Source organism: Ursus arctos, chromosome X (genome assembly GCF_023065955.2).
Source record: "Ursus arctos isolate Adak ecotype North America chromosome X, UrsArc2.0, whole genome shotgun sequence".
NCBI classification, from domain to species: Eukaryota; Metazoa; Chordata; class Mammalia; order Carnivora; family Ursidae; genus Ursus; species Ursus arctos.
The window spans coordinates 5,563,549-5,589,947 of record NC_079873.1 but is presented as its reverse complement, the minus strand read 5'-3'; the positions used below and the strand labels follow the sequence as shown (position 1 = coordinate 5,589,947).

Below are 26,399 nucleotides of genomic sequence, written 5' to 3'. Positions count from 1 at the left end.
TGAAAAAAAATCAGAGTTGATACTCGGTGAGATCACTAACATACATCACATAGTGTCTACATTTTGTATTTGCACATTTTTCAATTTCCTTTCTGCTTAAATGGAAGAAATAGAAAAAGAAAGCGTTATGAAATACCACGTTCAAATGAGTTGTCAGTGTGTTAGGCAGATGCTCATTGTCCAGAGAAACTGGTGTTAATGGCAGCTGGTGTTCAAGGTTCTGATGGCATCGAACATCATGGTGCCATGCACTCTCCCTAATCCAGTTTACATACCGTCTGAGTACAGAGCTTTGTTTTAAACTTGCGTTTCCCTAATGCCTATGGTTCTGAACTCCGGGTCTTAAGTCTGTCAGTCGCCAGACCACTTGCATGCGCCGTAGGGGGAAAAAGAAATCAGAATGATTAACTACTTTAAAATGAGACACCTGTGAGGGACTTTTGAAGCAAGGCGGTCACTCGTGCCAAAACCAAACAGTATAAATTCATCATTTTCCAATTTTAAACCATAAGTCTATAGGAGAGAGCCCCGCAATCAGTTGGGGAATTCAGAAGATCTATGCTTTGGAAATCATTCCTGTAAGGTCTGACCACATGAGAGCATTTAGTCTGTAATTTTTCCCTTAAAAGGCAATCTTTCTGAGCGGGAGGGGCGAGCAAACTGGGGAACCATGTTATAATGACCTTAGAGTGTATCAGTAGAAACAGAGCGTGTTCAATGGGAACGGGGTCCTCAAAGCCCTCGTGACTGTGGCCTCAAGTGAATTCCTTGTTGACCTCCAGTGATGTAACGCGGTAACACTGTTTATTCCGAAGAATGCACATAAAAGAATTGCTCTCGAGATGACTGGGGGAAAAATACTTTGAATTTAGAGCCTCTTTAAAAAGTGGGAAAGGTAAAAGTAAAGGAGGTGGTGCTCTTGAAATGCGGCGGGCTGACCTCCACGTCCGGTTTCCAACATGAACCGTGCTGGGGAGGAGCCACTCTTCTGGAGGGAAGCGAGGGTCAGTGGTCATGATGTGAAGCTGGTCTTTTCTAGAAGTTTTCTTCCTCAGCTTCACCTGCACTGGCGTCACACGCCGATTGTCTTAATTGCTATGCTCCTGTTCCAGGGGTCCCCCTGAAGCCCAGAAAAGAGTTACGGTTTACAGAACTGCAGTCTGGACAGCTGGACGTTAAGTGGTCCTCGAAATTCAACATTTCCATTGAGCCTGTGATCTACGTGGTACAGAGAAGGTGGAATTACGGAATTCATCCTAGCGAAGACGATGCCACGCACTGGCGGACGGTGGCCCAGGTCGGTGGTCCTCGGACTCTCCCCCTCCCCCTTGAGGTCTTGTCGACCACACACCCGCCGGTAGAAGATGAACTCGCTGTGCCTCAGCCTAGGTAGCCTGAGCACCGAAGTGACTTGGTCAGACGGGGCCGTCACAGCCCGCGTGTCTACACAAGACAGGCCGAGCTCCGTACATAGCACCCGGTACAACCAGGAACTTGACTCTTGGCTTCCTTTGCTCAAAACACATGTGGGAGGGAGATGATTTTCTGAGCATTCGCATTTATTTCCTCCAAGAAGTGTACTTCCTTGAGATAAACTTAAAACCGCCCCGAGTAAGAGAACTGCAACGGCATTAGGATGAGTTCATATGACACTGGGTCCTCTAAGTGACTTCTCTTTTTGTCCCGCATCGCAGCCTTCATTCTACACAAGGACTTGAGGTGATGGAGTAAGATTCCTATCACACAAGCACTTGGTGGGAAGGAGCCCGCCGCTCCCCACTCGTTGCCGAGTGCTTCCTCCGTCCCGGTCCGCTTACACGCTGATACCCCAGCTGGATGGCAGCAGTCCTGGGGTTTATCTTAGCGCTGCGGCTTCCCTTTCCGTCTCTCTGATGAGAAAAGCAAATATTTTCTTTCTTTTTAAGCGCTCCTAACTGCACTCCCAGCTGCAAGAAGCCTACACGGTTTCAGAGAAAGAACAGATTCTCAATGTGAAGCCCCTCGTGCCCTCAGCAACGGCAGTGGCTTCTCCACGTGTGTCCGCGGGCACAAATCCTGACCTGGCGTGCAGCGGGTCATTTTGCTCAAGAGATTCCCATTATTCCTTTCAGTAAATACAAAATAAATTTCAGTACCCAGGTGTTTGGAGGAGGAGTTTGATTCTTTTATAATAGGAGTATCTCAAAGAGTATAAACACGGAAGTAATTTAGAGACCCCAAAAGCAATGGGCAATTGGATGTACAGGCAACAAATTACTGGCAAAAAAACCCCCAAAAAACAAAAACCCCTGGCCAAATAAATTTAGTAATTCTATTTCATACATGTTTTCTTTAAAAAAAAGTTTGCTTTAATTAATCCTAAAGATGTCTCGCATCCAGCCTAAAAGTCTGTTTGATTTACATGGTACGCTTCCTGAATGGTACGATCTCACTTGTAAATTTTCCAAATTATTTAAACATTTATGAAAGTAACAGTAAGATCAGTCCTTTATCCCTTCTGTTTTGGAGAGAGGAAAGGTCTTTAATTATTTTGATTATTTTCGCTGCTTCATGTCTTCCTCTGTCTGTCTTCCACCTTCCTTTCTTTGCTAAATGTTGTGGGGATCCTGCTGACTGTAGGTTTTTAAACTCAAGGCCACAAAGAGTAAATGTCGAGGTCCATGAAGGAGTCGCCTCACATTCCGCACAGTGAGGTAGAAAGCCCCATTGAAGAGTTCATAGCCTGCCCTGTTAGATATTAAAGCAAAGGTGACAGCCCCTTCCAAGAGGTTATTACGGAGTGGGGTTTGCGAGGGTTTCGGTTCAATGTCCCTTGACCACGTTCATCCACTGAGCACCGGCTGAGTCAACTTCGCGACTCCAGACGGAGAGGCAGCCAAAGTAGGCACCTTCCCCAGTGTCTGGTTTTTTTCCTGTGGGCATTTTCCTGTGTCCACACACCTGCGGGTCTTTGCAGGTCTTACCCGATTTGCTCAAGTAGGGAAGAAAGGCTTGGGTTACAGTGCACGTCCAGCAATTGTTAAAGCGTGTGGGTCCTCCTCCTGACTTCCAAGACTGTTTGGCAAGCATGTTCAAGAGACGGTTTCTTTCTATAATCAAAAGATGATTTCATCTTCTTGCCTATAATGTAATGATTAGCTCACGTACATATTCGCTTACATGTGTAATGGAGTGGTGAAGCCCCTCGTGGGTTTAATGCTGCATTACGTCACCAGTCGTAAGTAGCCCAGGCATGTTCATGGCGTTGGCTGGACAGATCTTTAACTCTTTGGGGTGAAATCCCTAGGAATGGAATTAAACAGCTGAAATGCCCTAGAAATTCCTTGGCCCCCAACAGCTCTTCTCATAACTGAGTGCGATGACCACACTTAGGCACAAGGGCACAGGGAGGTCAGGGTGGTGTTGCGCTGGCTGACGAGGTGGTGTGCTTTTAAGACACACCGTACTGACACATCTGGATAAAAGGGTGCTCTGTGACACTTCTCCGCAGACCACAGATGAGCGGGTCCAGCTGACGGACATACGACCCAGCAGGTGGTACCAGTTCCGAGTGGCGGCTGTCAACGTGCATGGGACCCGAGGCTTCACGGCCCCCAGCAAACACTTCCGCTCCTCCAAAGGTCAGTCTCGCGTTCCTGACCCTGTGCTCACCTTCCTGCTGGGCACTCCTGGGGTGCAGAGCCATGGTGTCACCATGTCCGTACGTATGGTTGGTCAGCAGGTGGCTTTGCTGTTCTGCGTGAACGGGACCAGATGTGTTTGAAGGCACACGTGTGTGAATGTACGGTTAAGAACGTCACGGGCCTTTTACCTTCAAAACATCGTGCAGGATAACAGAGTGGGGTTTTCTCACCTTGGAAGTGGTGGTTTTCCATGATCAACTGTGTTCAGTCTTGCCTCCAGATAATCTGCCTTAGTCCCCATTCAGCTAATTTCTGGAGAGAAGGGTTTGGTTTGAGGTGCTTGAGGCTGTGAAGCTCTTCCCGAAACGATGGTTGTATTGAGTGTGAATTAATCTCTTTTGCTTCACGACATCCAGAGTTTAAACCCCCGGTCCCCTGTGCCATGGCTGTAATTTTGTTCAGTTCTTATCTCATTGCTGTTGGAAGGCCCCTGGAGTCTAGCGAATACTAATGCTGTGACATGTCTGGCGGGTGGAAGGACCTGACATCTCTGGTGAGTTTCGTGTGTGCTAGTGGAAGGCCATCCCTGGATTAGATACAAATAACACATCATATGCATTTTCTCCCGTTGTGCTTTGTGGGCCGTGCGTCTTCTCTGTTCGGTCTACACGTGCTGCAGGGTCCCGGGTCACAGCTGGGGGCCAGTGAGCTCATTCACTTACTCCCCAACGTGGTCCGTGGAAGCTAATTTAGACTGATCTTAAGACGCTTTGTGATGTTAATGAAGGGTGTAAGATGTGTCCCCTCAGTCCTGTGGCTTTCATTATGGGAAGGTCTGAACTGGCCGCTATCGCTTGCTATTTCTGTTGCGTGATTGGGGAAGTGTGTGTTGCCGCCAGTGTGCCCATGTCTCACTACATCGTATTGCTACCCCCTTGTCAATGACATCATTGCTCTCAGACGAGGAACGCTTGCAACCGAAATCATTTGGTATTGGGATTCTATTACACCTTATGTTGTACTCTTTTAACTCTTTTCTAAAAAGACCTGTTAGGAAAGGAAAGGTGCATTTTTTCCCTCCAGTGGGGCAAACACACAAAGCAAGTTTAAAAGTGCAATCATAGCCCTCAAACCTTGTCTTGAGACTGTGTCTCCAAGTGGTCTGATGATTTAGAGAGGCAGGGGGATAAATGATTAACAGTGGGTTCAGAGGTGAGGATCTGTAAGAGGCTTGAGAACTCTTCACCTCGGTTTCATGGTTCAGATGCGACGCAGGCACGATGTGGTCAAAGGCGTTACCATCTGTTCAGTTCCTGGTCTGGCGTTCTCAGGTCACGGCTGCAGATAGAGACAGCAGACAGAAGCCATTGCCAGCCGTGGGAGACAGATGTGGAATACCTTTAGGGGTTGGCTGGGATCTGGGCAGAGCTCCACTGACAGTTCCCAGGGCCGGGCATGTGGCGGCCACCTGCCTCCGAGGCATCCATTCTGAGTAAGTCGCAAGGCCTTGCCATCCCGGGATGCCCCAGCATATCTGAGCACCTGAAGCGTCTACAACTAGGGCTGCACCCCTCAAATTTAAATGGGCTTTTGTTGAATGAGAATGCACCGTGGTGGGGAAGTATATCATTCACCATTACACTGTAGCTCTCTTTCCTGATTTTCCAAACACACCCAACACCGAGAGTTCCAGACTGCAGTCCTTGCCGTTCTTGCAAACCAAAAAGGTCTGCACAGAATTCGATTCTAGTCCTTTTCCAGTGAAGGTGCATCACGGAATTAAGGAAATGGAATGGATCCGCTAAATGGCGGAGGACATGTCCTCGAGGATTTGTTTAAAGGATCCTTGACCATTGACAAGATGGCACCACATCCTTCCTTGCTTTCTGCCTTACTCCGATCTCATCAAATGGAGAAATGGGCCTTAATGGGGAAATGGTGTTTAACAACTTTACTGAAATATAATTATCGTACCATTAAATTCATTCCTCTGAAGCGTAGAGTCCAGTGGTTTCCGCTATTCACAGACTTGTGCATGACCATCTTCCGCTGGAAGAATCCGCCAAGAGCCTTCCTGCCTTCCTGGGGAAACTTGAAAGTAGAAATGAACTTAGTTTTGAGTCTTCACCTTCTCATCACTCGTGTTCCATTCCCTTTTGTATTAAATATTTGTTAAGTACCTGTGTGTGTGTCAGGCACTGGTCTAGGCACAGGGGATAATAAATGAAAGGACAAAAATGTCTGCTTTTGTGGAACACACACACTTATGCCAATTGCAGGCATGAGAAAACAGTCAACAAGATTAGTAAGTAAAATACTGTTGTATAGTAGGGTAGGCAGTGACAACTAATGATAAAAATAAAGAAGAGAACACAGGAGATGTTGGGGGGTATTTTGTTTCTGGTTTTAGGGAGGGTGGACAGAGGTTTTGCTGAGAAAGAGATGTTTGTCTAAAGGAGGTGAAACAGTCAGCCTCGCACCAATTTGAAAGAAGAACATTCCAGTTCCTGGAAGCAGTTCGTGCAAAGGTCCTGAGGCAGGAGTGAGCTTGCTGTGTTTTTGGAACAGCAGAGGAGTCTGAGGGTTGAGCAGCAGATCAGGGCAGGGGAGCTGGAGATGAAGCCTAAGAGAAAGGAGGGAGGTGGGCTGATGGAACCATTCTAAAAGTGGGTGTTGCGGGTTGCCCAACTCAGAAAATTCTACAAGTCATTGCACTGTTCGTTTAATGTGAATTTTATGCAATAGAAGTTAAGTGCCAATAAAGTCATTTAAACAGTTTTTCCCCAGTAAGTCCTCTTTTTCCACTTGATGAGATTAAGTGGGGAAAGGTGTGGTGCCATCTTGCTAATGGTTACATATCCTTTAGACAAGCCCTTCAGGAAATCTTCAACCCTCTGGCGGAGTTATGATACTCCCATCATTCCGCGATGCATCTATGCTGGACCCATCATAGAAGCTCTTACAAATTCTGCACGAGCACTTGTGGTTTGCAAGGGTGCAACGGTTAGAGTCTAGAATGTTCCTCACAATGGGATGTACAGAAGTATGGATACGGGGTGTATTTGTAAAACCAGGAAATAGAACATTGTACCAGAGGCTGCCATGTTTCCAAAAATGGTGTATTTTCATTTAATAAAAGCCCATTTATTCTGCTGTGCCCCAGAACTGAAATTGTGCCGTTGTAACTCCTCTAGTGGTTTAAAATGGCTTTGAGAAAGAATGATTGCTTCTAAAATAATAGTCTGTGCAAAGGGTAAGTGTATTTGAGTTGGGTGGAGGGCCAGCCTTGGTCATTTAAGTCTGGGTCAAGGGGAAGGGATTCTTTTCCATCTACAATAAACACTTCTGAAAATAAAAGGAAAATTAAATAGAGAAAGAAAAAACCCTTGATAAAATGGGTTTCATTTCGTTTATGCTTTCTGCCTGGTATTCATTGGCCATAATCCTGATTTTCATGGAAAAGCCAAAATTCTTGTCATTCTCTTCTTAAGCGTTCTGTTTAAATACAGAATTAGTCTGTGGTTTGCCAGAATGGATTGGCTATTAAGCTAAGTTAATTTCCTTTTAACTTGTGTATTTTCCCATAACTTCATCCTAACCCCTTAGAATGCTGATTTTTACAGAAAATTCTGAGTTGTGCATAGATTGGTAACTCAGTTTCATGTTTTCCTCCTCCCGGTGAATACCATTTTTGTTGTCAGCTTCCAGAAGACATGCATGGTTATAAAATGGAGACAATCAGTCATTCCTGCTGGCAGCAGAAAGCCCAAAATAGAGCTTGGGATGATTTCTGTATTTACTTATTTCAATTTTTTACTACCTTTCCCCTGGTACTTAAGAAGGCAAATTGGCTTCAGTGTTAAACATCAACATTACAAATAAGTCAATATCCTAATGTCTCTTTCTGGCTTCTGTCTCTTTATTTGGAAGCTAGAAATGGTAATGCTTCTCCACGGAGAATTACCTTGGTAGGTCACTGAGAGGATGGAGCGCCTTTCTAGCTACCAAGCTGCCAGGTTGTAGGGTCTCCCCAAACTCTTCCATGCTATTGCACTGGACCAAAGCATGGGAGACATGGTGTGTAGGAACTCAAGGGTCGCTAGGCCCGTCTGTGCACATGAGCCTGACCCACGCACATTACCAGGAGCTGCGGGGCTTCTCCAGAGGCCCATGCGAGTGAAAGCTTTGAGTGGAGGTGGCTTATTTCGGAGGGAATCCAGGAAACCGGGTAGGTGGGAGGTGAAGGAAGACAGAGAGCAGAAGGAAGAGGATGAAAAGGTGTGTGGTGATACCAGCTGCCACCATGGGCGACCAGAACTCCTTGCCATGGGGCCTCGGGGAGCGGAGATGGGCTGTCCCCCGGGACCTCTGTCCTGCAGGTGGGCAGAGCCCGCTCTGGCCCTGGGGGAGCGGGCGGAAGGCACAGGTGAAGGGCTGGCATTTAGAAGTTGAGCTGTGTGTGTCCTGGAACAGGGCAGTGCAAGGACGAAGGTTTGGGACCCTGGGGGTCTGCAGTGGTTTTACGGCACACCACAGCATTCCTGTTACAGACGGATCTAGGACCTTTTCAGTCTGTTTAAAGTCCTGTATGAACAGTCCCGTGAGAGGAATGCCCGCATCGCTAGATTCCCGGTCTGCTTCCTGTGTCCGAGGGCGAGGGCGGTGGTAACTGCAAACACGCATGCTGTCCTAGCCTCACTCGTGTCCTCTCCCCTGATACCACCCTATCCCAGCAGCCGGCAAGCTTCCTGTGGCAGCTGTAGGATTTTGAACGAGCAGAGGCCCCAGACATGGGCGTGAACCACCCAGAGGGACAGTCATACCTACCCGAAACGTACTTTTTGTCTTCCATGCCATATTTGCTTCTTTTTCAGCAAATCAGTGTTTCACCTTTCCTTGATCGTGTGTATTTATCAGCAAAAAATGTGTATGAGTTGCATATGCAATATTGGAAATATATGTTGCTAAGTCCTCGTACCTTTGCCAAAATGTTCTTCACAAGTTTGCCAAATTTGAGAAAGAGTGCGTCTGCCTTTCGGCATGACTTTCATGTGTCAACATGGGTAGTGACGGAAGGAAGACTTCCAATTTCATAGATGGTACAAAGCAAAATCTGATTTTTTTTGGCATGTTGCCAAAAACGGCAAACATTCGGGTATTTGCGATTATTCAACCTCTGTCTAACATTCTGAAATAGCAAACATTAAAGGCAACTTACCAGAAAAAACGGTAAAATCCATCTTTTGTTGTCATTCAGCTAAAACATCATCTTTTACTGATGATACTCACTGCCCTCCAGATTCAGGGTTTCTCCTACATCTCTCTTCTCTGTGTTCCCACGTGTACCGGACACATTATCCAGGACAAGCAGCAGACAGAAGTGTTTTCCGAGCGCAGAAGTATCACCCTGGCTGTTATTGCATGCATACGTTACAGAGTGTCGGTAAACCGAGAACAGACATCACTGGGGGTCATAAAGCTCCCTGCTGCTCCTCGGGGACCCATGACTCTCGAGGCCGTTCCACAGCTGCTCCGTGAGCGCCCTTTCCACTGGGCGAGACGCCCGGGTGCGTGGGTCTTGAACGTACAGACAGTTGGTAACCCGCCCGTAGGGGAGCTTCTGCAGGTTTTCAAAGGCTTAGCAGTTGTTGTGTGTCTCGATACGGCAGGGTGATTTCTCTTTTTGTAATGAGGGAAGGAAAATGGCCCAGCTGCTGAGTCTGGACAGGAAAAGAAAAGCTAAATATTACGACCAACCTTCTAATTTGGTTGCAGAAGGTATGAGTAGTTCTACCATTGCTTGAAGAATGTAACTGCACTCGATCAGGGTGACTTAGCTTAGGAGAGAGATTCCTGTAATGCGTTTCAGTGGGAGGTTTGATCTCTGGATCCCGTATGAAGAAAGCAAGTAATACAATTAACATTCATTTGCTTAGAACATATGTTGTTTCTCTGTGTGCACGTGTCTGAAGATATTTGTGGATATGCATATGGTTATTTATTTATCATCTCTGTTTTGCTGTTTGCATGCTACCGTTCACTTCTGGCATTACTCACCAAAAGTTCGAGAAAGAACGCAACCTTAACCACCCAAGATGAAACCCAAATGTTCCATCTTCCATGGCTGGAAGCACCACGTATGATCATTAATAAACGGAACTATTTTTGCTCAACGCGTCATTGGATGTTCATGCTAAATGATTGATACAGCTCACAGTGGAAATTGTAGATAAGTAGAAAAACCTAGCACGCCTTCCGAGGCCAGTTATCTTTGGAAGTGTGCGTCCTTTCTGCTTTCCGAGATGTGTTTCTGCAGATAAGTGGGGAGAGCCCACAGAGGGAGCAGAGAGCAGCAGAAAGGGAATCGAGGTGGGGGAGACGTGCTCTCATTTAAGCTTCAGAGGGAGGCCTGGGAGAGCATTGGTCTTGTGACAACTCTGACCCTCCTGCTCAATGCTCTAGGACATAAATCTCCCAAGCTCCATTTCCTCACCTGTAAAATAGGAACAGAAGTCCAACATTTACTCAACGAAGTACAACCATACATTTATAACATTAGAGATGGTGCTCATGTCAAGTTTCAAGAGCTAATGGTATCACTGCTTTTGAAAGACTAGCTCAGGGATTGGCAGTCTATGGCCCGTGGTCCAAATTTGGCTTGCTGCCTGCTTTTGCAGATAAAGTTTTATTGGCACACGCCTCACTTGTCGACATCATTTCCACGGCTGCGTTTGAGCTACGGTAGCAAAATTAGGTCGTTGCCACAGAGACCGTATGGTCTTCAGATTCTGAAGTTAAGTTTACTCTGCCCCCTGACCAAAAAAGTTCGTCAGTCCCTGCACTTGACTATCACGATGGCACTTTCCCTGTGGAAGGGCTGTCGATCCGTGTTTTCCTTCTGTGGGCACACCGGCCCATGGTCATGGCAGTGACATGTAACACAGGGACAGGTGTGGCATGTGTAGGCATGTATTTTACAGCTCAGCTTCCTCTCTCTGCCCTCCTCTTCAGTCTCCTGACTCTGCTGCTACCTGTGACTTGGATGACCTTGGACAAGTCACTTTCTAATCTGAAGCCCTGCACCAGTTTCTAAAAAAAGTGCCAAGTGAATACATTGTAGAATCCCTTAGGGTTTTATTAACATGTAGAATCTTATATACATATATATATTTTTTCACATGCAGACTTCCAAGTAGACATTTCAAAATCTGAATGTAATTAAGACATCATGCAAACCGAAAGAAAAGATTCTGTGTGATTCAGCGAAGGGAATATAGTTTCCCTCGTAATGTAGAGAGCCATCACACGAGGCCGGGAATGACTTGGCTATGGGACTTTTCGGACTGAAAGTGAAATCCTTCAGATTAGACAGATGAGACAGGCTGCCACTCACCTGACGTCTATAGCAAGTAAAGGGACAAATGAATATTTGGTTTGCACAGGAAAATCAGGGCAGTAACCAGACAATCTCTGCAGTTGCCTTTGGCTCATAATTGAACGGTGATTAGTTTGGGGATGTCTCATCTTGCTAATGGAAGTCCACCATCTCGAGAGTGGAAATTGTCAAAAAGGGCTTGACATTTCCAATAATGTCAAGGAAATACTGCTGATTTGCATATTTGAAAGCATGATTTCCTCATAAGTTGTTCGCAGGAATTGTGTGGTTGCGTGTTTCATAACGTGTCATCAACGAGAGGACGTTATTCTGGATTATTATGATCACATCCAAGGTGAGATCAAGTTTCCCAGGGCAGTAATTACATACATACTGAATGGAGTCGATGAGGACGGTGGTGAAATGCCCAAGATTACACCTGGATTTCTTGAGAAGAAGAGGAGATGATTTTGAGCTCTTCCTGTGCACCTACGACGAGTGGAGGACTCACACAACTACTTATTTTCAGCACACAGACAGACTTTCAGGTGCAGCCCTGGAGACGTATACAGCTGTGATCGTCTTTCCACATTGAAACTGTTTGCCTTGCCTTGAAGTGATGATTAGCTTGCAAACCACTTTCCCTGGCAGAAAAGTCTGTAGCTCCTTTTTCCAGGTTGCAGATGGAGTCTTACTGCAGAGGAAGGGGGATTGCTTCCTCTTGCTTGAAGTCTCTTATTTCAAGCCAGAAAGAGCCTCCCCTTTGATTTTGCAGTTCACTTCACGGTCTTAGGATTCACCCCTTCCGGTTGACGGGGTTTAAAACTGGCACTGAAATATCACCTTACAAATTAAAGCCAACATTTAGGAAATGTATTTTCCATCTACTCGTTTACCGACTGTTTCCTGAGTGCCTACTATGTGCTAGCCCCTCTTCTCAAGGCTGGGGCTACAGAAGAGAGCAACACAGGTAGAAAAGAGTCTCCCCTCCTGGAGCTTTCATTATCGTGAGTGGAGGCAGATGGCAAATAAAGTGCATAATAAGTCAGTCGTAATAAGGGCTGCGGAGAGCAAGAAAGCAGAAGAAGGTCACGGTGAAAACGTTCTCGGTGGCAGGAGGGGGAGCAGGTAGCTGTTTGGAACAGGGTGGCATCTGGTAGGCCCGCAGTGGGTGAGGAGCCCGCCATGGGGAGATCTGGGGGAAGGCATACAGGCAAAGCCAGGGGAAGCCCCTCGGCCTCGTGGTTGTCCTCTCCGAGCAATCGTATGGGAACGATGTGGCGAGAGCAGAGGGGTCTGGGGGGGCCGGGCGAGGACTCGGGAGGGAATGCGAGGCCAGCACCTGCAGGCCGTTTGCGAGGCTGCAACACTGTGCCTCTGACTGAGCCGGGAAGCTCGCAGGGCGGGAGCCACGGGACGTGGTGTGTGCAGTGAAGAATCACCGAGAGCTGTGTTGAGGAGAGGCCGTCTCAGCACGAGGGAGTGCTGACAGGAGGTCTCCGCAGTAACGGGGGAAAGAGGGTGCTGTCTGCTGCAGGCTGCTGGTCGTGCTGAAAAGCAGTCAGCGGTGATGTACTTTGAAGTCAGTGCTGACAGGTGTTGCTGAAGGGACATGAGAGCCCAGAAGTGTATGACCTCAAGGTTTTCGGTCTGGTTAAGCGGAAGGAAGGAGTTTCCATTTACTGAAATGGTGGCTCTTATTGTGGGGTGACAACGGTGATGATTTGAGTGTTGGAGACATTATTTTTGAGTTGGCTCTGAGACCACCACATGGAGCTGACAGGAAAACCATCCAATATTTGACTGTCCATTTGGGGCAAAGTCTCTCTTGAAGACATACAGCTGAGAGTCAGCAGCATAAAGACTTTGGATAAAGCTGTGACCGGACACGATCCCTAGAAAGTGCGAGGACATGAGAGAGAAGAGGTCCCCAACATCAGGGGCCGGATGTTGTCCTGTTTAGAGATCGTGGCGTGGGGGCAAACCAGACAGGGGGGGCCGGGAAGAGAATGCGCGTCCTGTGGGACCGAAGGGAAATTCAGCAGAGTGGCGGCAAGTGGAGACTGTGAGTTGACAAGAAGGCGGTGGTGAGCCGTGTCGCTCCGTGTGGACGATGGGCGTGGGGCTCCTCGGGGCTCTGCTGAGCCAGCACCGCAGGGAACCGGGGCTTCCCTCGCCCAGGCTAAGGGAAACCAGCGTCTTCCAGCATACGCACAACGGAGTCATGAGCACACCTCCTGCTTTCTGGCCACCGGGTGCCGTGCTTTTCAAGCTGTAGCCTGCAGGTAGATCGTCCACTCCAGAATTACGTGTGCATTTGACATTGAAAACACCTTACGTAAAACCTACAAATACATACTTATGTACATACGTAGAGCGTATACATAGAGGGACCCCTCTGGGACTCAGTGCATCAGTGTATCCCACTGTATGTCTGGGGCGCTCCCAGAAGGCTCCTGACCTTCACGGTTTCAGAACCACCCAAGGAGCAGTGTCACGAAACGTGCTTTGCATTAGGCACTTACCTGAGAAAGCAACTACGAAAGGTTCTCGTTTTTAAAAATTAAGCCATCATCCAAACCTCCAATCCTTCCTTCCGTATCTCGGAGAAAAGCCATTTTTAAAAATAATTCCTGTTTTCATCATTCCCAAACCACGAAGGGTCCTGACAGTAAAAACATGGGTGTTTTTCCCTCCGTCTTCCTTTCTATCAAGTTAGATATAACGTGTTTGCACTTCTGATGCACATGCTATCATAATTGGAGTTATTGACAGCATTTTTCAGGGAGGGCGTCTCCAAACGAAACCGTCTGTAAATCATGTGTGGAGAGCGGCGCGCTCACTTTGCGGCAGGAAACGAAGGCAAGCCCGTCTCGCTTGTGCATAGTCAGTCATGTTCGTATGCATATTTAAAATGGAGATTTGTAGGGCGATAATTCCAGAGCCTCGCCTGCCTCTTGACAGCTGAGAAGTTTTGGTTTATGTGACAAGCCAGAAATGGTGAAATTACAAAAATGGATGTTGTCCGTATGTCATCCAATTTGTGATGTAGGTGAAGAAAAAACGCTTTACTTTGGCTGATCTCCCTTTGTTGCTCTTGCCGAAGCCGAGATCAAAAGCTACAGGACCTCTGAGATGGAGGCAGTTACTCGTGTGCCCTGCATTTCTTTTTCTTTCCAGACTTTTCACAGGCAGGTCTGCTTTGCTGATCTATTTAATGTCAGCCAGCCTAACAGAATTTTACCTTTTTTTTTTTTAAGATTTTATTTATTTGAGAGAGCAAGTGCGCACGAGCAGGGGGGAGGCGTGGAGGGAGAGGAAGGGAGAAAGAACCTTGAGCAGATTTTGCACTGAGCGCAGAGCCCAGTGCAGGCTGGATCTCGTGACCGAGGGATGGGGACCTGGACCAAAACCAAGCGTCAGATGCTGAACCAACCGAGCCACCCAGCTGCCCCAAATTTTACCATGTTTTATAAAATATTGTCCATTTCGACACAGTGAAAGTTTAGCTGGGTTATAGTGGTATGTAAATGCCTACAAGGAGCCTTCTACCTTACAAATATGGCCCAAACAAATGTATCTTACTGTTTTGTATCCGTGTTTTCATTTGAGGCTTGCAGAGGGGATGGTGTTTGTTTTCAGCTTTTCTCCATGTAAAGGGCAGTGCTCACGTGTTGACCATGTAGTCATTAGCCACACAAGGATATGGGTTCTGTGGTCACCGTGGCACTCGAGTGTGTGGTTTGTCTTTCTCCTGGATTTCAGATCCATCGGCACCACCCGCTCCGGCCAACCTCCGGCTTGCAAATTCCACCGTCAACAGTGACAACACCGTGACCGTGGCTGTGGTGTGGGATCGTCCCGAGGAACCAGACATCCCTGTACACCACTACAAGGTGTTCTGGAGCTGGACAGTCAGCAGCAAATCCCTCGTCCCCACAAAAAAGAAGCGGAGGAAGACCACGGATGGGGTAAGTGGGCGCGAGAAGGGAAAGTGTCGTCTTCTTGCATGGCACACTTGAACTTGAGGAGGGAAAGTGTTGTCTTCTTGCATGGCACACTTGAACTTGAGGTGACAGGTGCTGAGGTCAGAGAAGGAACGGTTGGAGAGCTTCCCATCCCTCTCATTTGGGCTGAGGAAGTACAGAGGATGAACGGTCATTCCAGAAGTTTTGCCTTTACATTTTAGGTGAAAATAGCTGAATTTAGCTCGCTGAGCTACTCCTATCCAAATGGCAGGTGCAACTCCAGGAGAGGAACAGAAATCATTTTGTCTTGACTGTCTGGTCATAGAAAATGATAGAACTCAATGTCCTTTTTTTTTTTTTTTTTAAGATTTTATTTACTTATTTGAGAAAGAATGAATGCGAGAGAGAGCACGAGCTGGGGGAGGGTCAGAGGGAGAAGCAGACTCCCCGCTGAGCAGGGAGCCTGGTACGGACTCGATCCTGGGACTCCAGGATCATGACCTGAGCCGAAGGCAATCTCTTAACTGACTGACCCACCCAGGCGCCCTCAAAATGCCTTTTACATTTAGATCTTGTTTGGTTTTGTTTGAGATCCTTGTAAATCGCCGAGCAAATGTCCGTGTCTTTCCTGTCACAGGGGATTTTCATCTGTAAGCTAATCAGCTTAGAAAATGCATGTTTGACAAGATATTGGTCCCGTTGATTAAAGAGCTTGGAATGGTTTATTTTCCAGATGCCAAGAAATAAAGTCTCCACTGAACCGTTTTCTGAAATGAGAGTTCTATGAGAGTGAACATTTGGCATTGTATGAGATTCCTAGTGCACGAAAAGGCGTTCCTCGGTTTCCTTTATTGTTGTTAGAAAACTTACATAAACAACTTCCCCCTAATTTATAAAGCTGAATTCCATTAAAAAATACATGTTTGAAAACATTTTTTAAAAGGGTAGCAAGGCTTTTTTTGGGGCAGTGAACATTCCAATTTCTGTGCCATTTAGAATTCTAAAATATGCGTCCAAAAGTCTATATCCTCGATATTTAGCTGATGCCTATCTTGGTTTTAGTTTTAAGAAACTTTCTGACAGCTCTATCCTTTATTTTCAAGGACTTCACAGTAAGTGATAACTGGCAATGCATGGTTATCTCCTAGGAAGATTTAAAGGAGCTCAAGTTGTGGGATCATAGGGGTTGGAAGCAAAATGTGACCTGTGAAGTGGTTGTAGTGCCTACACACACATGCGCACACACACGTGTGAACACACACCATCAGTTGGCAAACAGTATCATGGCTTTGGGACAAAGAGGACAGGCAGGGCAGGCTTGTAACGGGCTTGGCGCATCTTGTCTTCCTCTGCAGTCCCAGAATTCCGTGCTCCTGGACAGACTCCAGCCAGACTCCAGCTACACCGTGGAGCTGCAGGCCATCGCATACTGGGGGCAGACGCGCCTGAAGGGGGCCAAGGCCTCCCTGCACTTCACGCCCACGCACGCCGCCAGCCACAGTAAGTGCCGCGTGCTTGTTGTCAGGCGAGCAAGAAAGCCAGGACTCGCCCGAGAGAGTGTGAGGTTTTCACCTACAGTCGTGACCTGGTAATCTTGCTATCGGTAAACTTACAATGCCAAGCTAGGTGACCTCTAGAATGACCACGTGTCAGACAGTTTCACCTTCGAAGTTTCTCTTTTGATTTTTGTCCACCGAATATGCAATATTTTGGTGTCATAATGGAAATTGAACAAGAAAACTTAGGTCTCCTAAAAACGTGACAGGTGACACACCCATTTTCATGGGTATTTCCCAGCGGTCGCCGTCCTTTCTTGAAAGGCTACTTCATATTCCAGTAACTAAGTTATTCCCTTATTGATTTTCCTGGTTCCCAGTTTTCCTAAACTAGTACATTTGCCACAAACTGTGCAAAGCAAAAGCAGAGTCTTATATGGCACTCGTATCTGAGCCGGAAAATAAGTTACTTTCTTGTTTCCGGCTCTGTTCACAAGAGGGGACAGGTTAGAGCCGCAGTGGAGAAGCGCCTGGCAAGGTTTCGGGGAGTGGGGCACCTGAAAGGAGCGTGTGATGTTGATTCCTGAGGAGTAGAGCCCCAGGTGTCTGCCTTGCATCGTGGATCTGGTGCAGAGGGCAGAAGAACGGGCTAAAAGCTTGTCTGAATTTTGGAAAGGCGAGCCTCGCTCTGCAGAGTTAGACGCGGTCATTGCTTGTAATTATCTTCTACCACCTGCGAAACGTTGGGTCGAATGAGCAGCTCTGTTTGAAGTGACGCTTTCAAAAAGTTCTAGAAACAGAGCTTCCTACCTGTTTGAGAAACCGTCTCTTTGGAGATTAAATGTATTTGAAACAGTCTACGATTTCTCTGTATGAGTCTGGGTATAACACAAGTTTTACCTAAAACTTCTCATAGAAACTTTTCTATATGTTTAGCAACTTACACTGATTTTTTAATCCTGTCATCTATCCATTCCTCAACCTGAAATGTATGGCTACGAATTATGACATTACTGTGTCTAATGATGGGGATGCTTACTGTGTTAGACTCCATTATATGATAAACACAGGAGCCTATGTATATACTGCATAGACCAAGGATACACAGTCTAGTATATATGTGCCATGTATGTGTGTGCAGGTGCAGACACATGCAGACACCTATACACATGCACACACATACACATGCACACACATGCATATGCACACGTGTACACACACACCTGTACGCACACACACGTGTACACGCACACACACCTGTGCGGGTGCAGACACATGCAGACACCTATACACATGCACACACATACACATGCACACACATGCACATGTGTACATGCACACACGCCTGTACGCACACACATGTGCATGAACGCACGTACACATATGCACACACCTGTACACATGCACACACATATACACGCACACACACGCACATGTACACATGCATACACATATACACATAAACATGCATACACACGTGCACACATACACCCACACACGTGTGCACACATGCACATGCACGCACATGCACATACACATGCGTGCACACATACATGCACATACATGCATACAAGCATACACATGCACATACATGTGCACACACATTATTGCAGCACTAGATGCATTTTGATCTCTGCCTAATGTTGAGTTGGGAAGATAACCACGTCCACATGATCACACAAGCATTAGTCCATCGCACACACAGCCGTATAGAACTGAGGAAGCAGAAGGTGCTAAGGTGGCGGTGGGAAAGGAGAGCCCTGAAGAGCAGGGAGGGCCCCATGGGCCCACGAGGCACGGGCATCAGCCCACGCAAGTGTGGAGTGCGTGTGAGTGCAGAGACTGGAAAGAACACCGAGTGTGCAGAGAAGTCAGTGCTGGGGGAAAAGGAAGGAAGGGGGAGTGGGAGGCAGGGCTGTCCCTGGGAGAGGTCCATGAGTTGCGTGGACTCGGCACCATCCGTGTGCTGCTGACTCCCCACATCTACCGGCCCGACCACGGGCTGAGGGTAGAGCCCTGCACTCAGCTGGCAGCGTAGCACCTGCACTTGGGGGGCGAACAAACAGGTGCTCAGAGGGCACACACCTGTTCCTCTCCCAGGCTGTCCTGCAGTTAACAGGTATGCAGACCAACAGGTGCTCAGACGGCACACACCCGCTCCTCTCCCAGGCTCTCCTGTGGTTAACAGGTACTCAGGCTTACAGGTGCTCAGATGGCACACATCTGCTCCCCTCCCAGGCTCTCCTGCAGCAGACGGCTCCACCCTTCACCCTTCTGTTCACACCAGAGCCTGAGAGGCCTTCTTCAGGATTCTCTTTCCTTTTTCTCCATAAATTCAGTTCTTTAAAAAGCCCTTCCATCTCTAATGTCAGATTCTGTGTGGAATCTGTCAAATTCTTTGCCATGTTCAAGCCCTTCCTACCTCTTTCTTACAATGAAAATACTCTAATTAGTATTTGTCTCCAGTCTTTCTTAACTATCCATGTTGTAGATGGTAGCCAGCACATGCTTTAGAAGGTACTCACCATGTAACAGATCTCTCCCTCTTCTGAGTTCTGTCACCTCTTCATCTTCTCCCCCAAGTTCATCCTTCACTGCTTTCCCCCCTTGTCCCTCCCCAGCTTCCTTCTCAGACCCAAATCCTTCAGACCTTGTTTTCCTGCTGGTGGGGATTTCATCTGTTATATAAAAAGTAAGTTTGCCTTTTAGTATCCTGATTTTTCCGGTAACCAGCATTCCTTCCCCATTAGAAACTGGTGTGGGATTGCAGACTCCCATAATTTGTGTGCATTCTCGCAACCGAGAACAAGGAGGAAAAGCACCTGAGCTCAGCGTGTCCTTGTAGAGGGCTCCTCATGGAGCGCCTCGTCATGGTTGCGCCCGGACGGAGCTGCACAGGTGCTCTGGGGCTCTGCAGATGGACATCTCGGGCTTTCTCCCTCTTCCTACAGCATCCCCCCCACAAGCCCATTGGATTGGTGAGACCCTCGTTGACTAACATCGTCTCCCACCCTCTCCAGGGTGATTGTGAACCTGTTTCTCTTACACCTTAAGCCATATTGCACAATAGAGTAATAGTGTTTTACCTGATCCAGAAAGAGTTATGACAATTAACCCTTCAAAGTCCACTTTCTTCTCAGGATTAGCTGATGCCTCTCGTGTGGATTCAGGAGGGTGAGAGAGGAAAAGTAAAATATGAATAGGGCAAAGTACCTGTCATAATGCATATTGTCTAGTCTTGGGGTGTCCTGTGGAAGACACCGGCTTTACGCAGGATTGTGTAGGACGTGGCTGAATATTTGTCAGGATTTCAGACACCGGTGTTGATATACAATCTCATGAACGCTAGTATATGACTTTTTTTCCTTTTTAAAAAGATTTTATTAATTTTTTGACAGACAGGGAATGGGACTGAGAGCACAAGCAGAGGGAGCTGCAGAGGGAGGGGGAGCAGCAGACTCCCCGCTTAGCAGGGAGCCCAGCATGGGGCTCCGTCCCAGGACCCTGGGATCATGACCTGAGCTGAAGGCAGATGCTCAACGGACTGAGCCCCCCAGGAGCCCCTAGTATATGACTTTTACAAGAACACTATATTTCATCACGGACCAACGAGAAATAAAGAATAATTACAACTTTATAGTATAAGCAAGGGAAATTACATTTTATAGGAAAGAGGGTAGTAAATGCCAGCATGTAAATTACTTTTTGAATTACATTTTCCCAGGTCTGCAGGCTACAGGGTAATTCAATGACAAAAATCTCTACGTAAGCAAAAGCTGAATGTTCATGCCGTGCTATAAAAGGGCCCCTTGAAGGAAGAAGGATGTCACACTCTTGAATGGAAATGCAGCTTGCTTTCTCGGAGGCAGGAAGACCATTTCCAGGGTTGACAGGTTGCAAAGGTCTTATAGTTGCGTCAGGCAAGTGGGGTATTCTTCTAGCTCTTCAAACTAAAAATGGAGCAGAAGAAAATATGCTGAATCTCTTGATCTGTAAAATAAATGAGAATTTGGACATCTGAATAAATAGCGTACTCATTCAGTTCTCTTACCTTTGCGACCATTACCAAGTATCGATCAGACGTCGTATCTTTTTACAACATGTAGAAATGATTTTATTGCATCTGATTATTAACTGACAGCACAGGACTCCCCCCTAGAGTCAGGGCCACGCTCCTAGTATGGAGGCCCACGCCTCTCTGTCCTTTCCGTGCGGTGTGGGGCTTGGTAACGTTACGTGTGGATGCATTTCAGTAAAGCAAGGGCACTTCCATCTTGAGATACAGAAAACTGTGTCCTTACGTATGTATAACCAAAAATAAAAGTCTGTGTAGGACATAACAAAGTAGGAAGATAAAATTCACATAGAGATTAAACACAGTTATCTAAACGTTTGCTTATCCACTGGTGAATTCTCAAAGTCACAGATGATTAAAGTGACTGGAGGTATAAGTAGGTTTGTGAAAATCTTAAACCCTTAGTTAGCTAGTGAACAAATAGTTCCGGTGTGACCAGCAGGATTCCGGACGTCCATGGTGATCAGGAGAAGCCTGTTGGTTCTCTGTTCTGGCCCAGCTTCTGTGTGCACCGAGCTCTCCGTGCTGTTGGGCACACTGGCTCTCGCTGGGGGGTGACCCCTCGCCTCTCGTAAAGTAGCCTGCGACGCTGTGATTTATGATAAGCACGTATTTGCTGTTCATTCCTGGCAGAGAGACCCCATAAACACACGAACAGACAGGAGGCTGGAAAGGGCCGTGAACACACGGAGCTGCGCGGAGAGCGGTGACCCTGGGGAGGGCGCGGAGGCTTTATGTCCCTTCTCCCGGACCTGACTCTGGGCATCTCTTCATTGGGCTCATTCTGATTTACAGCCTTTTATAATAAACTGATAGGTAGTTTAGTGAGTCAATGTTTCTGTGAGCCACCCTAGCAGATTGATTGAATCTGAGGACTTGGTGGTTGGAACGAACACTAGGAGTTGGTGGTTGGACCTCCCTTGGTGGTTGGAACCACCATTCCGCAGTGGGTAGTAACAGAGGAGACAGCCTGGATTTGTGAGTGGTGTCTGAAGTGGGGGGCAGTCCTACATGACGGAGTCCTTACCCTCGAAGATCCAGTGCTATCTGCAGGAAGACGGTGTCAGAGGGAGATGCCCCCCCATGTGGACGGTGTCTGTAGGGGATCCAATGCCATCTGCAGGGAGATGGCGTCAGAGGGGGATGCCCCCCCAACGTGCACGGTGTCCGTAGGGGATCCGATACCGTCTTAGGTAGATTGTGTCAGAATTCAGGTGGATTGTAGGACACCCCGCAGGTGTCTGAGATCGGCTAGGTGTGTGATAAACCCCCAGACACATATTAGATTTGGGTGCAGAAGACTGGAACCTCATAAATGTTTCGGGAATCCAAACATTTGTTTGAACTGTTTAAAGTACAACATTGTACATTAGAACCTAGTCACATAAGTGTCCCTTTTCTTTGAATCGTTGTGTAGATGGTTCAGTGTACGTGCCGCTGTGAGGAGCAGTAGGTGGTCGATGCAGGTTTCCTCCTGTGGTCCTCAGGTTTCCCCTCCTAATCCTGCTTCACCACAGGTCAGGAGTCTTCTCCCCCATCTGCATCGTTCCCTTGGGCTCCTGTCTTCCCAAGCAGGCGAACAGCCCTGTTGGGAAAGGTTCTCATTGGTAGACAATCCATGCAGCTCGTTCTGTTCTTCACAAGGCTACTGGGAATCCAAAAGCAGGAAGGTCTTGTGGAATTTCTAACCATGCCACTTCCAAAACTAGGCATTGGGTGAAGGAGAGATTGGAGGCCAGCGCAAAGTTCTGAGATCCTTACTACTAAACCACGTCGATAATCACCTTGCTCCCTAAAAGGAGGCGGTGTGTGGTGTTGGAGGAGCATGAGTTGGGCGTGAGATGGCCCTGGGATTACAGCCCACCCTCACTACTGCTTGAATTGCATGAAACTGGACACTCTTCGTATTTTTGAACCCCATGGTTTTTGTGTTTAATATGTGCAGGCTAACGTCACTTTCTCAGGGGTCTGCAAACAATGCCCACAGGCCACATCCGGCCCACCGCCTGTTTCTGTAAATAAAATTGTATTGACCCACGGCCACACTCCCTTGTTTACAGACCATCTGTGGCTGCTTTTGTGCCATCATGAGAGCTGAGTACTCGAGAGAGACTGTGCGGGCCATGAAGCCAAAACTCTTTGCTGTCCAGCCCTTGATTGAAAAGCTCATTGACCCTGTTCTATTTCATAGGATGGCTGTATGAATAGAAATAGAATGGTGTGGAAGTCCATCAAGCACACCAGAGACCACCAGGAATACACCTGGAGAAGAAGTTAGGTGGGCTGGCCTTGCTGCAGCAGAGGGAAATGTACCCTGGGGAAACAAGCATGGTTGAAGCCTGTGACAAAGGAGGACTCTGCTAACATCAGTCAAACAGCCCACACAACCCAGACGAGTGAATACTCGCTAACCACTCTAGAGCCATGAATTCAGACTTCTGCATTTCATTTCATGCCACTAGGTGTGTGTCTCTGAACAACACAGTGGAAATCCAGGGACGTTCAAATAGGGTCTGTCCTGCCTGGAATTCAAGGTTCAGCTGGAGGAAGAAATTAAAGGGAGGAAAAGTGATGAAAGCTGGGAAAATGTAGGTGTGCTGAGGAGGATTTGTTTCTGTACATCGTGGGAAATTGTCTTCGAGGACAGCAGCTGGGGGGGACTTTGGAAGGACAGAGTGTCGTACCCAGCACAGACAAGGAGCGCTGGCTGGTGCACTCTGAGCTAACAGAGTCTGGAACCTAGTGAACTCAAGGAGGAGCTCAGTATACTGTAGGAATTAAGAATGCAACAAATGGGAAAGAGGCAACTGTATTAAAATGGCAAAATAAAAAGAACACTAAAACCAGAGCCCGATCGTGCCACAAAACAGCGATGGAGAGGAAATGGCCTAGCCTAGGGTGGTGGAAATCAAAGTGTGAATTACCTGATTCGGAGGAATGTTTCCTAGTGTTTTGATTAGAGACTTAGTCTCTGAGTGCCATTGGATATGGGACATCTGCGGTTTGGGATCATTCTGAGTCACATTTACATTGTCCTTGCTTTGCAGTAAGTACGTGGTGAACGCAGTGTTACACTGACCACGGGGGAAAATCATGTTAAGAAACAGCAGTGAACATGCCTACAGACCTAGTCTCATATTTCCTAAAGCATGCCATCTCCTACTGCAACTGCCTTATCCTGTTCTTGTAACTTGTTTCCACAGAGTCTTGGCTCCTTTTCCACAGAATAGGCACCAGCGGCTTGTGAGACATACACAACCCCTTCCCTCCTTACTGTGCTCCCTCCACGACTATGCCCCATGTGCCAGCCGTTGGGAGTGCCCTCCTCTGTGTGCAGGATCACCTGCATATGTGTCTGCTGCTATTGCAGGAGACCCATGTGCACGAGATTTGTGTTTGCGGCCTCTGGCTCACTGCCTGACACTTAGGAAGTGATCACTAAGTACTGACAGGAATGAATGAATGAATGAATGAATGCATCCTTCAACTCCATTCCCAATCTAACGTATCATCGCATTGCATTTGCTGGCTCTTAGTATTTCCCATACAAAGTAGATTGAACATTTAGGGCCTTGCTCCGGGCCTTGCTGTATATAATGCTGGTACGTCTATGAAAAGCTGTCTGTATTGTTCCCAGGCCACGTGGTATTTTCATAGTATTTCATTTACTTTCTTCGCTACTACAAAAACACATATATAATGAGAAATACTATCCAGACCTCTTCTTTAAATGAGAGCAGCCTTTCCCACCTGACGAATGTGTACTGACTACTGCTTACTTTTGACCAGGAAATCACAGTGTTGTGCTTTGTTGCAGAAGACCCACTTGGGAAGACAAGAAAGAGCGCAATGCACATGCAGCCCCCTTTCCAACGACGACGGCCCACGCGCCTCCTGGAAATCGGGGCCCCCTTCTATCAAGACAACCAGCTGCAGGTGAAGGTCTACTGGAAAAAGACTGAAGGTGGGCCAACACTGTCTGATGATTTGTTATCTGCATTAAGTAGCCCAGTGACATCACGAGGCTAGTGAAAAAGTCAAGGGCGAGCCACGGTGTTGATAGTTTGTTTTTTTTTTTTCTTTAAGATTTATTTATTTTAGAGTGAGAACATGAGTGGAAGGAGGGGCACAGGAAGAGGGGGAGAGAGAATCTCGAGCAGACTCCATGCTGAGGGTGGAGCCCAGTGTGGGGCTCGATGTCACAACTCTATCAGGACCTGAGCTGAAACCAAGAGTCAGACACTTAACTGGCTGAGTCACCCAGGCACCCCGCCATGGTGTTGATATTAAGGAGACTAGAACCTGGACAAAATACTTTGATTTTTTTTTTTTAAATGCCTTGCTATTGTGAAGTCTGAGTGGGCTGCCCCGTTTCCCAGGAATCTGTATCCCGTTTGGAAATTGCATCGGTCACCCAGTTGCATTTTATCATCTCAGGCATGTTAGCCTATCTTCACTGCTTTCCCAGAAGGCCAGTCTTGTCTTCAAAACACTCAAAATACTCATTATTCTGCACTGTAAATTTTTATTCTAAGTTAGTTTTTCATTTTAAAAAAAGATGAACGACCCAAATAATTTGGAAAATAGAGAAAGAAGTCACTTACTTCAGTATTCTCTCCTAGAAACAGTATTTTGGTGGATGTCCTTTTGAAAGTTTCCTACACTTCTGTTCTTCCCTCATTTGTTTTATACACACACACAAATATATATGTGTATATATACACATACACACACATTTTTATATATATATATATAACATTTTCATGTAAAACATCCATTTTCATATAATATAGGAGCAGTCTGCATTGTCATATATTTCTCGTGCCATGTTTAACTCGCTGCTGCGTACGGACACACCACGATATCCTAACACACCATCATTCCACTGCAGCAAAACTCTTGTGTGCCTTCAGGGTTTCCATTTTATAATTAATACCGCAGGGAAGATTTACCCTTAGAATTGTTTGAGTATTTGTTTGAATAGTTGTTTGACTCTTGATCTCAGCTCAGGTCTTGATCTCAGGACTGTGAATTCATGCCCCACGCTGGGATCCCAGCTGGTGTGGAACCTACCTTTAGAAAAAAGGAATATTGGTGTTGGAGTTCTTGTTCCAGAATTTTCTTCCAAGCTGCTGACATCCATTCTGCAGCTAAAATAATATTACAACTAATATTAATGTTTTATTACTATCATATGTTAATTAAAACTAAATTCCATTTATTCAGTGTTATTTATTAAATTAAAAATTATTCATTAATATATATCCCTAATCCTAAGTTTAATAAGTTTTAGGATAAATATTAAATTACAAAATTTGTTTGATCTATTATATTAACCAATTTTAGGTTAGAACTCTATCAGTAGTAAAACATTAATATTGAAAATACAAACATATAGTGAAGTACAAACGTGAGCACTGAGAATACATCTTAAGCATACAAGAGCAACCACTGCCGCCGCGGACTTATAAACCTGAAGGTTTGTTTTGCTGATACTTGAAATTTATACAACTTGGAACCATACAGTGTGTGTTGGGTTTCTTGCAGTGAACGTGATATGGGAAGTGGGAAATGAACGCATTCTGCTGCAAGGAGCAGTAATTCACCCATGGCTGGTGCTGCCCTTGTAGCCCCCCGTAGAGCTCCACCAAAGGCTCTTTTCAGCCCGTGCTGGGGATTTAGTTTGTCCAGCTGATGGGCTCGGCAGCATAGTGCTGCTGTGAACACAGGTCTTTGATGCACATATTCTCCTGGACAAGGAGGGCTCCTGGGTGATTAGGGCATGTGGAGCTTTGGAAGACACTGATGGTGTCCCACAGCAGATGCACCAGCTTCCTTTCCCACTAGCAGGGCACCATTGTC

The 26,399-nt window shown here is 46.7% G+C and overlaps 1 protein-coding gene across 1 annotated transcript in view; it reads left to right on the top strand.

Annotated features, from left to right (window-relative positions):
* ANOS1 (anosmin 1) overlaps positions 1-26,399 on the top strand; it is a 182,780-nt gene that overhangs the window by 133,752 nt on the left and 22,629 nt on the right. Inside the window, exons 5-9 of the mRNA XM_026478168.4 lie at positions 1,113-1,297; positions 3,491-3,620; positions 14,764-14,969; positions 16,322-16,466; positions 24,355-24,501. Of these exons, the coding sequence (XP_026333953.1) occupies positions 1,113-1,297; positions 3,491-3,620; positions 14,764-14,969; positions 16,322-16,466; positions 24,355-24,501 (813 nt within the window). The remainder of the gene's footprint in view (positions 1-1,112; positions 1,298-3,490; positions 3,621-14,763; positions 14,970-16,321; positions 16,467-24,354; positions 24,502-26,399) is intronic.